General features: G+C 47.6%; 1 protein-coding gene across 2 annotated transcripts; it reads right to left on the bottom strand.

The window, feature by feature from the left end:
* Positions 1 to 7860: 7860 nt before the first annotated feature.
* Positions 7861 to 11612, bottom strand: LOC127570780 (5-hydroxytryptamine receptor 5A-like). Of its 2 annotated transcripts, none has more exons than XM_052016606.1 (3): positions 11549 to 11612; positions 10475 to 11349; positions 7861 to 8193 (listed from the first exon to the last, which is right to left on the bottom strand). In XM_052016606.1, exons 2-3 carry the CDS (start codon positions 11174 to 11176, stop codon positions 7861 to 7863), a joined length of 1035 nt encoding a protein of 344 aa, XP_051872566.1. In that variant the 5' UTR covers positions 11177 to 11349; positions 11549 to 11612. The 2 variants fall into 2 exon arrangements, with proteins under 2 accessions (XP_051872566.1, XP_051872565.1); XM_052016605.1 differs by having other exon boundaries at positions 10484 to 11349.
* Between the last annotated feature and the right edge of the window lie 4045 nt (positions 11613 to 15657).

Below are 15657 nucleotides of genomic sequence, written 5' to 3'. Positions count from 1 at the left end.
AAGAGTAAGGGTCCCAGAACGGATCCCTGAGGCACACCACTGGTCACCGACCTCCAGGCAGAATGTGACCTGCCAACAACCACTCTTTGCCTTCTGTGGGCCAGCCAGTTCTGGATCCACAATGCAATGTCCCCTTGGATCCCATGCCTCCTTACTTTCTCAATAAGATTTGCATGGGGTACCTTATCAAATGTCTTGCTGAAATCCATATACACTACATCTACTGCTCTTCCTTCATCAATGTGTTTAGTCAGCTCCTCAAAAAGTTCAATCAGGCTTGTAAGGCAGGACCTGCCCTTGACAAAGCCATGCTGACTATTCCTAATCATATTATACCTCTCCAAATGTTCATAGATCCTCAGGATCTTCTCCATCAACTTACCAACCACTGAAGTAAGATTCACTGGTCAATAATTTCCTGGGCTATCTTTACTCCCTTTCTTTAATAAAGGAACAACATCCACAACCCTCTAATCCTCTGGAACCTCTCCCATCCCAATTGATGATGCAAAGATCATCGCCAGAGTCTCCGCAATCTCCTCCCTCGCCTCCCACAGCAGCCTGGGGTACATCTCATCTGGTCCCAGCGACTTATCCAACTTGATGCTTTCGAAAAGCTCCAACACATCCTCTTTCTTAACATCTACATGCTCAAGCTTTTCAGCCTGCTGCAAGTCATCTCTAAAATCACCAAGATCCTTTTCCATAGTGAATACTGAAGTAAAGTATTCATTAAGTACCTCTGCTATTCCCTCCGGATCCATACCCACTTTCCTACTGTTACACTTGATATGTCCTATTCTTTCACGTCTTATCCTCTTGCTCTTCACACACTTGTAGAATGCCTTGGGGTTTTCCTTAATCCTGTCTGCCAAGGCCTTCTCATGGCCCCTTCTGGCTCTCCTAATTTCCTTCTTAAACTTCTTCCTGTCAGTCTTATAATCTTCCAGATCTCTAACATTACCTAGCTCTCTGTACCTTTTGTTAGCTTTTCTTTTCTTCTTGACTAGATTTATTACAGTCTTTGTACACCACAGTTCCTGTACACTATCATAACTTCCCTGTCTCATTGGAACGTACCTGTGCAGAACTCCACACAACAGTACAACAGAACAACAGTAACCACTAAACTACTGGATTGTCTGGTGGTTCACTCATGTCCTTCTGAGAGGAAGATCTGCTATCCTAACCCAATCTGGCCTCCATGTGGCTCTAAACCCACTGATGTGGTTGATTCAACTACCACCTGAAGTCAGGGACAATAAATGCTGGAACGCCGTAACATCCTCAACCTGTGACAAGGAAGTAAACCAAGTTTTGGGAGCTCCTTTGCCCCGGTCACTAAACTGTAAGATTAAGTTGCAAAATAAATTCTGAATGGCTAATGGATGAAGGATGGTTAGACGATGAGTCATAGAGCCATTGAGCTGTACAGCAGAGAAACAGGCCCTTCTACCCATCACACCTCTGCTGACCATCATACCTATCTATACTGATCCCTCTATGCCCTGCTCATTCAAGTACCTGTCCAGATGCCTCTTAAATGTTGTCACTGTTCCTGCCTCCACAACCTCCTCCGGCAGCTCATTCCAGGTACCAATCACTCTTTGTGTGAAAAATCTACCCTTCAGATCTCCTTTAAACCTCCTCCCTTTCACCTTAAACCTATGCCCTCTAGTTTGAGACACTGCTCCCATAGGAAACAGACCTACCCTGTCTCAGCCTCCAACAGACAGACCCAACCTATCTAATGTCTCCTTATAACTAAAGCCTCAAAATCTAGGCAACATTCTTGAGAATCTTTTCTGCACCCATTCTAGCATAATCACATCTTTCCTGTAGTGTGGTGACAAGAACTTCACACATTACTCCAAGTTTTGTACAACTCTGATATGACATCCTCACTCAATGCCTTGGCCAGGAAAGACAAGTATGCCCTTCCGAAATACATGAGCCACCTTCCAGTCTTCCAGTACCTCACCTGTGGCTAACAAAAGTACAAAAATCTCTGCCAGGGTCTCAGTATCTCCTCCTTGCTTCCCATAGCATCCTAGGATACATTTCTTCAAGGCCTATATATTTCCCCACCTTTATGCATTTCAAGACCTCCAACACCTCCTCCTTTTCAAATTTTTAAATTTTATTTTATTTACAGTGTGGTAACAGGTCCTTCTGGCCCAACAAGTCCGCGCTGCCCATTTTAAACCCATATTAACCTACCCGTACGTCTTTAGAATGTGGGAGGAAACCGGAACACCCGGAGGAAACCCATGCAGACACGGGAGAACGTACAAACTCCTTACAGACAGCGACGAGAATCCAGAATATCACTGTTCTTTGCCCTGAACTCACTAACTTCCATGCCCTTCTACAGATGAGAAGTATTCATTTAAGATCTCGCCCATTTCCTGAGGCAGATTATATAAAACCAAGTTTGTTTTCCCTGAAACATCAAAGGGTCAGTTGATGAGACTTCCAGGGATTAATAAAGAGAACCTTTTTGACTGCAGAGAAGTATAAGTCAAGGGAATCTGACATCAAGATGTGTCACACAAAAGAGTGGCAAAAATCACTGCAAGCCCAAGAACTAAACAAAGTTTACCAGCCAGGGGATATTAAGCGCCACAGAGTCAAAGCTAGTGAATGAAATAAAAACAAAGCTACTGGCAGTACATATACTTGAGGAAGAACTACATAATCTTTTGGTTAACTCTGATTCGATCCGCACAATTCTATCTGACTGCATGGAGGTAAGATACCGATCAGTCGTGACTTCAACTAATAGGAGCCAGGTGACAGAGGATGAAAACCTGTTATTTTTTCTCATATTCCGATGTTACTGGAAGAATCTTCTCTGCTGTATAAACCACAGGTCCTTCTCTTTGGGGGCAGGTCCAACACGCACACTTTACCCTGACAATTATGGCTATGAGAAGTAGTTGCACACAGAGTAACAGCAATGTGCTTCAGAGAGAACAGGCAAAGGATTTACTCAGCAAAATTCCTGCTAGTGAGAATCTAGTTGTCAGTGCTGCATTTTACTGACTGTTGAGAGGGAACTTTTTTTTTACAGAATAGCAGCCTAGGAAGAAGGTCCCAGTCCAGCCACAAGCCCAGCTGCTGCTCTCCCATTACAGCCACTGCCCTACCGGGACATGAAGTGATACAGAGTCAGAGGAAGTGAATGGACTCCAGACAAAGGCAAAATCCTGCAGATGCCAGGAATGCAAAATGAAAACAAGTGCAGCCAGAAATACACAGCAAATCAGGGACCTTAGGTGGGGAGAGTACTTAAAACTTCAAGGTCAGGTCAGCCAGATTTTTCTCTGAATAGGCAATTAGTTTTAAGGTTTTGTTAGTTTAGGCGGCACATGAGAGTGACACCAACTACCTTTCTTGCAGTCTTACGGTCTGGCAGAGAATCCCAGTGAACCCTTCCCTACAGCCCTGTAACATCAAGTATTAATCCAATTCTACTCTCAATGTTACCAATGAATCTACTCCTGCTGACCCGTCAAGCTATTCTACATAGACCAGAAGAAATAGGAGCAGAATTAGACCATTCAGCCCATCGAGTCTGCTCTGCCATTCAATCATGGCTGATTTTACTTCAGCCTCATTCTCCTGCCTTCACCCTGTAACCCTTAACCCCTTTACCAATTGAGAACCTATCAATTGCTGCCTTAAATACACCCAATGACTTGGCCTCCACTGCCCTCTGTGGCAATGAATTCCACAAATTCACCACCCTCTGGCTGAAGAAATTCCTCCTTATCTCAGTTTTAAAGGGTCATCCCTTTGTTCTGAGGCTGTGCCCTCAGATCCCAGACTCTCCTACTAATGGAAACATCCTCTTCACGTCCACTCTATCCAGGCCTTTCAGTAAATAGTAGGTTTCAATGAGATCCCCCCTCATCCTTCTGAACTCCAGGACATCAAACGCTCTTCTTATGTTAAGTCTTTCATTCCTAGGACAGTTAGACTGTCTACTCCATAGACAGTTTATCAATCAAAGCATACTTGGGGTATACACAGGGGGAAGCAAAAAGGGTACAGTATTGTCCAATAATCATAAAGGACATGCATATTATACATACATGTATAGATGTGTTTCATGTTTCCTTCCAAAAGTGGATAAAGTTAAATTGCTGCACAGGCTGAGACATACAATGTCAAAATCCTGATGAAAAAGCAGGGGGGTCTCACAGTAGTGCAGTGGTTAGTGTAACGTTATTACAGTGCCAGTGACCTGGGTTCAATTCTGGCCTCTATCTGTAAGGAGTTTGTACGTTCTCCCCGTGTCTGTGTGGGTTTCCTCTGGGTGCTCCAGTTTCCTCCCACGTTCCAAAGACATATGTGTTAGGAAGTTGTGGGCATGCTATGTTGGCACTGGAAGCGTGGCGACACTTGCGGGCTGCCCCCAGAGCACTCTACGAAAAGATGCATTTCACTGTGTGTTTTGATGTACATGTGACTAATAAGGGATATTCTGAAACTATCATCATCACTTGCAGAAAGCAGGTTAAGTTTATCACAAGATCACAAGACAAGGGAGCAGAAGCAGGCCATTCGGCCCATCAAGTCTGCTCCAAGGAAAGGGAAATAGAAATGAGAAATGGGGAATGGGGGAAGAAGAAGAAGAAAAAAAACCTATTCTAATCCCAATTACCGGCCTTATCCCCATATCCCTTGATATCCTGACTATTTAGATATCTATCTATCTCCGCCTTGAACACCCCCACTGATCTGGCCTCCACTGCTGTACGTGGCAAGAAGTTCCACAAATTCACCACCCTCTGGCTAAAGAAATTTTTCCTCATCTCTGTTTTGAAACTGTACCCTCTAATTCTAAGATTGTGCCCTCTGGTCCTGGACTCACCCACCAAGGGAAACAGCCTAGCCACATCTACTCTGTCTGAATGCAAGTATTAATGATCATGGTTACAACTTGAGCACAATTTCAAAGCATCTTAATAGGTAGAGCCAGCAGATCCAAGTGTACTGCAGTTGTGCACAGCTTTGTCTAATCTTGCTCCATTTAAAAAAAAAGGGATTGAAGGTGGATTCATTACCTTTTCTGTACAGTTGATCATCCTAGAAATGGTAAGACTAGGTAAAGTCCTAAATACCCAAATTTATCTAATTACCTTGAAAGAAGGTGCCTAATGGTTAACAGCAAGCAAAGTGCTGGAGGAACTCAATGGGTCAGGCAGCATCTGTAGAGGGAAATGGACAGTTGATGTTTCGGGTCAAGACCTTTCATCTGGACTGGATCCACTGGGTTCCTCCAGTATTTTGTTTGTTGCTCCAGATTCCAACATCTACAGTCTCTCGTGTCACCTAATGGTCACCATTCCTTTTCAAAGACAAAGTTAACTACTTTTAATAAGTGGTAAAGCAGACCAGAAATAGATAAGGAGGGAATGGAGCTAATTGGATATTGAAACAGCCGTCACAGTAGCAATGAACTCAATGGGTTCCTTGTGTGCAGTGACACTCCATAATCTGTGCTTTATTGCAGATACTAACTGATCTACTGAGTTTCCAATGTATAACAGCATTTATGAGAAATGTAGCCCATGCTCAAACTTTCACAGTTAAGTGCAAGGTTAAGTAAAAACAGAAAAGGCTGGAAACACTCAGCAGATCAGGCAGCATCTGTGGAAAGAGAAACAGAGTTAATGTTTCATCAGAACCACAGGATGAATGTGTTTTATCTGAAACATTGAACGAAGTTGTGGTGTTTGGAAGGAGATTTATTATCTTTAATCATTAATGGATATGGATATTGCTGACAATGCCAGCAGTTATTGGTCATCACTTCTCACCCTTGACAGGTTGGTGGTGAGCTGCCTTCTTGAACCTTTGAGGTCAATGTAATAAAGGTATTCCCAGACCATTCTTGAGTGGGGAGCTCCAGTATCTTGACCCAGCGATGATGAAGGATCAGCAATATATTTACAAGTCAGGATGGTGCATAACTTTAAAGGGAACTTGGGTTAACAGTGGTCCTAAGTGCCTACAAGTGACAAAAGTCTTGGTTTGGAACAAGCTGTTGAAGATTCCTTGGTGAGAAGCTGCAATGCATTTTGTAGATAATACATCCTGAATGTAACCGTGATGCAGCACTGAAGGAGGGAATGAATACTTAAAGTAGTGGATTGGAAGCCAATCAACCAAGTTGAGTTGCCTTGGATGGTGTCAGACTTCTTGAGTATTGTTAGAACTACACTCACCCAGGCAAGTAGAGAATATTCTTTTCCACCTCTGTAGGTGGTGGGAAGTCAAGTGATGAGTCATTCACCGCAGAATACATAGGCTTTGACTAGCTCTTGTATTTTAGTGGCTGTGTTCCCAATCAATAACAACGTCCAGGATTTGCCCAGGGTAACAGTGTTGAATGTCAAGGGGATGTGGTGAAACTCTAATTGGAGGCTCTCATCCAATGGCCCTTGCATGATGCAAATATTACTTTTCATTTACCATCTCAAGCCCAAACGTTGTTCATGTCTTGCTGTGTGCAGACAGGGGCTGCTTCAAATTCTGAAGAGTTGTGAATGGAATTGAACATTATGCAGTCATCAGCAAACATCCCAGGTTCCAATATTTTAGAGGAAAGTTCACGGATGTAGTAATGTAACCCTAGAGGACTGCTGCAAGGAATTTCAGCAACAAAGTCTAGGGGTGAAAATATTGACCTTTACAACCAACACTGTCTTCTTTTATGTGAGCTACTCCATGTACATGTGAATCCACACAATGAATTTTTTCCCCAATCCCCATTGACCCAGATTTTACCAGTTACTTGGTGTCAAGGATAGTCATACTTAACTCATTTGGTTCTTTTATCCATGTCTGTTTGAAACTGTGATGAGGATCACTTCTGTCCGGTCCTTGCAGAATCCAAATGGAGCATCAGTGAGTCTGCTGTTGAGAGAATGTCCCATGATGGAACTGTTGATGACACATATCATTAGTTGCTGATGTTTCAATGTAGATTGGATATATAATTATATGGATGATTGATAATAATTATTAATAATTCTCATATTAATAATAATATGGACAAGACTTCAGCAACAAAATTGCCAAATATTCCTGAATCCATGTACTCAGTGTTTCTTTATTTCATGATAAATCAATTGGCAGAAAACTGGCTTTGGAGTTGCTGGGGACCTCCACAGGATACAAACATTATATTAGTTGCTGATGTTTCAACGTAGATTGGTATGGTGGTAATTATATGGATAATATTGGATCACAAGACTTCAGCACCAAAGCTGGCAAACTGGACGACCAACTCAGCCCTTTTGGTGAAAGATGGTGCAAGACCTACAGAACTGTCTTTTCTCCAAGAGTAAGTCCTTCTGATTTGCACTGATGTTGAATGAGGAACAATAAAGTCAGTGTTCTTAATATATTAAGAATTCAATATAAAATAGATTTGTCCACACAATAGTAGGCTGTTGCTATTGGAAACCATTTATAAAGCAGCACTCCATCATAGCTGGTACAAGTAGATATATTGTCCTAAAAATGCGCTGGATGTATTATACTAAGAGATGTGCAGATGAAATGTTTATATATACGTAATGACAGAACATTTAATGACATCGAAATTTTGCAAATAAATTTTACTATAAACAGCTGTTCAGCTCTACAAGATATGCTCAATGTTCCCAGGGTAGGAATGGGTAAGAAGGATGCTTATATATATTCCAGCCTCGTGCCTCCAGGGTTGGTTAAGTCACACTGAAAGCTTGCTGCCTATAAGGCATCTCCACTGCTTACCCCACTCCCTGTGCACTCTGGATGTGTCCTGAAAGTGTAGACATAGGTGAAAGAGTGCCTCGCAGTGCTTCACCGCTGTCTGGAGAAGAGGTTTCTGAAGGCGTTGTTGTAGTTCTTGTTGAAGGCGGTGTATATCAACGGGTTGAAGAAAGAATTGGAGTATCCGAGCCAGAGGAAGATACTCTTCCAGATAGGGGGGATGTCGCATGAGCAGAGGGGGTTGATAAGTTCGGTGATGAAGAATGGGATCCAGCACAGGACGAAGACCCCGATGAGAATGCCGACCATCAGCGCAGCTTTCTTCTCCTTCTGCTCCCGCCAGGTATCGCCATCCGTCTGGAAGGTGACGGTCGCATGGCGAACAGTGAAGACCATCTCAGGTTGGTGGGATGCCTCCTTCACCTGCCCAGAAGACAGCAAGTATAATTAGAAAGTCCCAAACACCAATCCTACCGACTTAAGCATATTGCAAAATGTATAGTTTCATCAACCTTGCTAAAATTACTTTACCCAAAGTTTCTGTAATGAATTGTAAGACTGGTTTTGTTTCCTTCTCAATTTTATATTTCTCTCTTCCCTGTAAATTCTCTCTCTCCTTTTGGTCTCTCTTCCTCATGTTCTTCCTCTCTCTATTCCACTGTAACTTTGATTTATGTTTCTTACTTCAGTGATCTGACATCTCTCCTGCTCCGACTGGATTTTTCCCTCAATATTTCTTTTTCTCTTTCTTTCCCCTCTCTCTGTTCTGATTTCCCTCTCTAATTCTTTATTTTTTCTCTTTCCCAATAATCAAAGTTACCCTCTTTCTACTGATCTCCTATCTCTTTCTCTCCTTCCCCGCCTTCTCCTCCTGCCCTTTGTGCTTTCTCTCTCCAGTTCCTTTCTCCTACTTTCTTTTCTCACCTTCTCACAATCTGTCAGTCAGACATTTATTGGTATACTCTTCACTTAGAGTCATAGAGCTAGCTAGACAGCATAGAAGCAGACCCTTCGGCCCAACTGATCTGTGCCGACCAAGTTTCCTGACTTGACCGGGGGGGGGGGGGGTTCGGGTGGGTACAGCTCCAACAACAACCCAGAGGCTTGGTCAAATCAGACCCCCAGGTGGGCATCCTGTCTGCCACCTCAACAGTCATTTCCTCCACCACCAGCACACTGGCTGCAGTATGTGCCTTCCACAAGGTGCACTGCAGGGACTTCCCTAGGCACCTCCCAAACCTGTGACCTCGACCACCAAGAGGGTTGGGGGCAGCAGAGGGCAGGGGGACACCACAACTTGCAGGTTCCCTTCCAAACTGCTCACATCGTCAGTGCTTTGTTACATGTTTTAACTCCTGGAACTCACTACCCAGCAGCACTGCGGGAGTGCCTTCGCCAGAAGGACTGCAGCACCTCAAACACCTTCTCAAGAGCAATTAGGGATGAGCTTTGTTGATGGCATGCACATTTAGTAAACTGAGAAAATATTGCCTCGTTATCGGACATGCATACACACTCTAAAGCACATACATACATTTATTAAATACATGCTATTACCAAATGATCTTGCTCTCTCTCAACACAAAAAAAGATGCATTTCACTGTGTGTTTCAATGTACATGTGACTACTAAAGATGTCTTATCTCTCCCTTTCTCTCTCTCTCTCTCTCTCTCTCTCTCTCTCTCTCTCTCTCTCTCTCTCTCTCTCTCTCTCTCTCTCTCTCTCTCTCTCTCCAGGGGTTTTACTCTGTTCCTCCACCTCTCCCTTCCCCTGTGGTCTTTCTCTCCCATTTTCTGTTTCCCTGATCTTATCCACTATGTGTCTGTCTCTTTACCTGGTGGCTTCCCCACGTTCAGGTACCTCCTACTCCCCCACTCACTCTCACTTACTCATTCTCTGCCCCTCATTCACTCTCCCTCTCTCTCAGTCACATTTTCTTTCCCTCACTCGCTGTCTCTCCCTCGGACTCGCTCTCCCTCACTCTCTCTACTTCACTCGTTCTCTTTCCTCATCCACTTACCCATCACTCACTTTTCTTCACTCACTACCCTCTCACCCTCGCTCACTCCCACTCTTTCACTCTCTCACTCCCTCTCTCCCTCAATTGCTCTTTCCTTCTCCCTCCCTCACTCTCCCTCCATCAGTCGTTCACTTTCTCTTCCTCATTCACTCTCTCCCTCACTCTCTCCCTCCCCTCATTCTCTCACTCTCTCCCTCACTCTCTCTCCCTCACTCTCTCCCTCACTCTCTCCCTCCCCTCATTCTCTCACTCTCTCCCTCACTCTCTCTCCCTCACTCTCTCCCTCACTCTCTCTCCCTCACTCTCTCTCCCTCACTCTCTCCCTCACTCTTCTCTCCTCACTCTCCCTCCCTCACTCTCTCCCTCACTCACTCTCTCTCCTCACTCTCCCTCCCTCATTCTCTCCCTCACTCGCTCTCTCTCCTCACTCTCCCTCCCTCACTCTCTCCTCCTCTCTCTCCCTCACTCTCCCTCCGTCTCCCTCCTCCATTCTTCTCTCCCTCACTATCTCTCCCTCCCCCTCCTCTCTCTCCCCCTTTACCTTCTCCTTATCTTCCTTCACCGTCCTTTCCCCGTTTAGCTGCCGGACCATCGCCGCCCGCCTCCTCCCCGCTTCCCCATCCCGTCGCCTGGTTTGCAATCGCTGCCCCTATTCCTGAGGTATCCCGGGCGAGATATTGTACCTCCACAACCTCAGGCATCGGGGTGATGGTGTTGGTCCGGCGGGATCCTATCCGGAATTTGGCAGCTTTGTAAATTTTCCAGTAGACGAAGAGGACCACGCAGAGGGGCAGGTAGAACGCCCCGAAGGTGGAGAAGATGGTGTAGGAGGGCTCCTGGCTCACTTGACATTGCTCCTCCTGCTCCGAGTAGGTTTTGCCCCAACCAAAGAGCGGCGAGAGGGAGATGACCGCGGACAGGGCCCAAGTCAGCACGATCATGATATTGGAGATCTTCTTCCTAGTTTTCAGGGTGTATTCCAAGTGTCTGGTGATGGACCAGTACCGGTCCAGAGCGATGGCCGTCACGTTCCAGATACTGGCCGTGCAGCACAGGACGTCGAAGGAGATCCAGACCTGACACAGGACCTTGCCCAGCCTCCAGCGCCGCCCGTCCAACTCGTGGACCAGGCTCAGGGGCATGACCAGGGCTGCCACCATCACGTCCGAGATAGCCATGGAGGCCACCAGGTTGTGGGGGACCCGGTGAAACGTCCTCACCCGCAGGATGGTGACCAGGACCAAGACGTTCCAGAGGAAGGTAGCGAGGACCAGCATCGCAAGCAAGGTCAGGACGAGGATGCTGAAAATCGAAGCCGGTTTCGGGGACAGGTCGGCCGGTCCCGCCGTCCAGTTACCCCACGGCGTGTGGTTGGACGCGACCATGGTGTCCTGGGACCTCAAGGGGTTTGTTGGCGTTAAAATGCGGCGGGGCTATCGGTGGCTGGAAGCCGTTTTCGGGTGGAACCCGGGGCACTCTCTCCCCATCGGTCGTTGCTTGGTTGCTCCCCACTTCTTTGGACTTGGAGAGAAAGTGCGGATTAAACTCCTCTGCCGATCTGGTTCGGAATAGAAACATACGAGGTTTAAACTCAGATGGACATCTGGTCTGGTCGGTTTACGCTGTATTGCATTTAAACAAAGCGTGCATTGCTCCGGGCTTGAGCGAAGCAAACACAAAACCCCGTGTAGATCAGAGGCGACCCGTGTAGCGGGACGGTGCAGTTGACAGGAGGAGAGAGGAGGAGAAAGACATACCTCGCAGCCCAGAAGTGCCCTCGACACCTCGCACTCCACGCCATCCACCGCCAGCGGACCTTCGAATGAGGTACAAGAGGAGAAACATCTGACTCCCGGGTTGTTTTAAGGAGGAGGAACAGTTTGCGTCAAACACGGGCAACCAGCTGACCCCGGCGCTCGGTTTATAAGGAGGCGACCCTCCTCAGCCAAGTCCGGGCGATACAGCGAAGTGCGGCTGGATTTGGACGGCGCGGCTCGGTGTCGGTTCGTCAGACAGGAATATGACAACAACCTCCCCTTCAGAACGCGTGCAGGAATGGATTTGAAGCAGCGAGGCAGGAGAGACGGTTGTAACCAGCGTGTGAGGCAGGGGCTTTAATCAGACAAAGAAATCCTCTGTTCCTGACCGTCAACACCACCATCCGCCCCCCCCCCCCCCCACCCCACACACACACACTGTCCCGGCGCCGGCTCTGCGCACTGGCGTAAGTAGTCTGTCTCTCATGACTAGTTTGGTTATAATCAACGTGCGGTCCAGTCTGGGCTACACATGTAAAACACGATGATGCTGGAGGAACTCAGCAGGCCAGGCAGCATCCCTGGAGAAAAGCAGGGGGTCAACGTTTCGGGTTAGGACCCTTCTACAGCCAGCCTCACCGTGTCTTCCTTCTAGATCCCAGCATCTGCAGTCCTACACCTACCTGGTAACCTGAAACTCACGGGCTGAGAGAGGTTGTGGAGACAGAGACCCTCACGTCTAAGAACTATTTAGATGAGACTCGAAACGTCCAAGTATGTGGGTGAGAGCTGGAAAATGGGATTAGTGTGGATAAACACACAAGCAGCTGGAGGAGCTGAGTATCTCCACCACATTAGTAAGGATAGGCCGGCACAGAGGGCCGAAGGGCATGCTCTGGGACTCAACGGCCACACCCCCCCCCCCCCCCCCCATATGTACATAGATAGCATCATTGTTCCAAGTACGAGTTAACACTGTGGAGTCGGACGCGGCGCTGAACGGGGCTCCGCTGGAGTGTTTCATTGGTTTTTGAAGTGTGTAGAAAGCCTTTGCACAGTCGGATCCCTTGCACGGTCGGATTCCAGGGGGAGCTGCCTCTCTCTGAGCTTGTGCCACTGAGAAAACGTTCCAGGAGCCAGTCAAACCTCGCCCTGAACGTCATAGTTTGAGATAGTTTCTGCGGGGGGGACTTGGTGCCTGGAGCGTTGTCCGGCAGCGATTATCGGTCGCCACCGCTGGAGGCAACTGCGGGTCAGGCAACATCTATTGCAGGGAAATGCACAGTCGATGTTTCGGATCGAGACCCTTTATCTGGATTTGCATCTGCAGTCTCATGTGTCTCCGGCTCTTAAAATGAAGCTGAAATCGGCGGGTGGCGGGGTTGGTGTGGGGGTGGGTGGGGGGGGGAGAAAGGGGCTACCGTGGGGCACGACCTCCGGAGGAACTCAGCGGGTCGACCAGCATCTGTGGAGGCGGACTGATGGTGAACAGGGACACAAGAGATTCTGCAGATGCTGGAACCTGGAGCAACACACACACACACACACACACACACACACACACACACACACACACACACACTGAGACCCTCCAGCATTTTGTGTGTGTTGCTGGTGAACGTTTCGGGTCGAGATCCTGCAACAGGACTGAGAGTGTAGAGGGGAGATAGGTGGTCCAAAGAGTTGAGGGAGGACGGTCGAGGCAGGGTCTGGCAGGTGATAGGTGGAGCCAGGTGAGGAGGGAGTGATGGGAGGGAGGGGTGGAGACAGGGTTGGGAGGTGATAGGTGGAGGTAACCAAGGGCTGCAGATGATGGAGGGGAAGATGATGAGTGGAAGCCGATGAGGGTGGGAGGGTGGGAACAGTAAGGGGAGGGGATAGGGGACCCAGTGGGTTGAGTGTGTGGGTGAGGGGCAGATAGAACCAGGTGGGAGAGGGGGGGAACTGGGCAGTGGGGTGCTGGAGTGAGTGGAGAGGAGGGGTGTGCGAGAGGACCTGAGTGGGTCAGAAGGAGCAAGAAAGGAACAGAAATCACGTGGAACTGGAGAATTAATGCCGTTGGGTTGTAGACTACCCATGCGAAACATTAGACCAGTACAGCACAGTGCGGGCCCTTCGGCCCACGATGTTGTGCCGACCTATATAAACCTACTCCGCCATCAATCTAACACTTCCCTCCTGCACAGCCTGTAACCCTCCATTTTTCTTACATCTAATAGTCTTTTAAATGTCCCTGTTGTGTCAGCCTCTACCACCATCCCCGGCAGTGCGTTCCAGGCACCCACCGCCCTCTGTGTAAAGAACCCCCAAACCTTCCTCCTCTGACCTTAAACGGGTGTCCTCTGGTATTGGCCATTTTCTGTCACATTTGGGAACAGGGTCAGTAAAAACAGCCCGGGCTCCTGGCGAGGGGGAGCGTTGGACCGCGCCAGCCAGGTGTTAGTGGGTTAAGTCAACGAACAGCGGCTTGGAGGCAGCGTTGCTGCCTTCTGACAAGCGTTCTCCAGCGAAGGGCACTGTTACTGGAGAAAGGAGCACCGAGCCCAAGGCATTTGACTCGACCGTGTGCAGGTATGCCCGCGACAATGCGGTGTGTGTAGAACTTCGCTGGCTGGCAAGCGTGGAATATAACCACACCAGGAATCGGGGGGGGGGGGGACACTCCATGTCCCGTGTGGGACAAAGCCAGCGCTGGGGCCGTGTGCGCCTCCCCCTATTCATTTAAAACTCCAGCGCAGAAAATGTTAAAATCTTGCCCTCACTCTCCAGCATGCATTCCAACCCCCGTCCTTTTAAAAGAAAGATTTATTTGCATAGATGCATTCAAATCATTTACAAAATGTTCACAAAATTCATATCATTCTCAAATTAAAATAATGTCCTGAGGCAGGGTTTCGACTTGAAACGTCCATGTCCCTCCACAGACGCTGCTCGACCCGCTGAGTCCCTCCAGCAGATTGTTTGTTACTCCGGATTCCGGCATCTGAAGTCTCTTCTGTCCCTTAAAAGATTGTCATCTTTGTCCGGGGTGCACGGTCCCGGGACGCCTCCAGCGAGCCCAGAGATACCCAGGTAACTCGGAGAGAGAGATAGAGGGGCGGATAGTCGACTGGGACGGATCCCAGGACGGCTCGCTGCCTGCGTTGTGTGAATGAATGCCCAGATTTGGGTCTGTGGTTCAGCCGTTCCCCTCTATCGGGCTCTCTTGCAGCCAAAGGCTCAACTGGGACCAGATCCTCAGACTGAGCAATTCCAGAGGGACATTGAACGACGGCTTTATAAAACCTTTAGTCAGAAGGACCCTGCCCACTAACATTTATGTTTCAGTTTTCGGCTTGAAAACAAAACGCCGGGTTGAATAGCTTTCCATTAATATCCTTAATGACGCGTAGCTCAGTTTGCATTGCCTGGGTTCTGGTTGAAGTGAGCAAAATACCTTTGAGCTGCAAGTGCTGGGGTTCCGCGCCGGATTTACAACATTCCAGGTACCGCGGGTAACGCGGGGTTCGTGTAAAGCAACCACGAGAATCATAGGAACGTTTACAATGGACATTTACATGGCATCTGTCAGCAGACAGTAAACTATCCCATTCAGGTCACCTTTCCGAAAGATCTATCCAATTAGTCCCGCTTCTCCGCCAACCCTGCATCTTCGCCCACCTACCTGTCTCTGCATCGAGTTTTCTAACAGCGTTATTGCAATAATTAGTCGGGGAAAAGGTTGTGATTGTTCGAAAGACAAAGATTCAGCTGGTGAAACAGTGTTACTGGTCGGAGTTCTGACGGCGAATCCCTTTCTCCTCATTATCTCTGAGACATTTTACAGAGTGGCTCCCGAGTTCGGCAACTTTAATTCATAATGACCCAGAGACTCCGGGTACCGGAAATCTGAAACGAAGGCAGACGCTCTCACCTTCCTAACCGCGGGTGCTGGAAATAGCTCGTATCACACCCATCAAATACTTTCATAACCTTAAAGGTCTCTAATGATACCGTTCCCTTCAAAAACGCTTCTGCTTTTCGCTGCCTGACCCAATGAGTTTTCCCAGCAAATTCTGTTTCTGATTTTTGAAACATCCTTTCCTTAAGTTCTCCATTGCTACCCGATT

This window comes from Pristis pectinata, chromosome 5 (assembly GCF_009764475.1).
Source record: "Pristis pectinata isolate sPriPec2 chromosome 5, sPriPec2.1.pri, whole genome shotgun sequence".
NCBI lineage: Eukaryota > Metazoa > Chordata > Chondrichthyes > Rhinopristiformes > Pristidae > Pristis > Pristis pectinata.
The sequence above is the reverse complement of the archived record's forward strand: the minus strand, read 5'-3'. Positions and strand labels throughout refer to the sequence as shown.

Excerpts from the sequence above, each read along its gene's own strand:
- LOC127570780 (XM_052016606.1), bottom strand. The coding sequence starts at position 11,176 with ATGGTCGCGTCCAACCACACGCCGTGGGGTAACTGGACGGCGGGACCG. Across the intron at positions 8,194-10,474 it reads CGATGCCTGAGGTTGTGGAG|GTGAAGGAGGCATCCCACCA; the intron begins GTACAATATCTC and ends TCTTCTGGGCAG.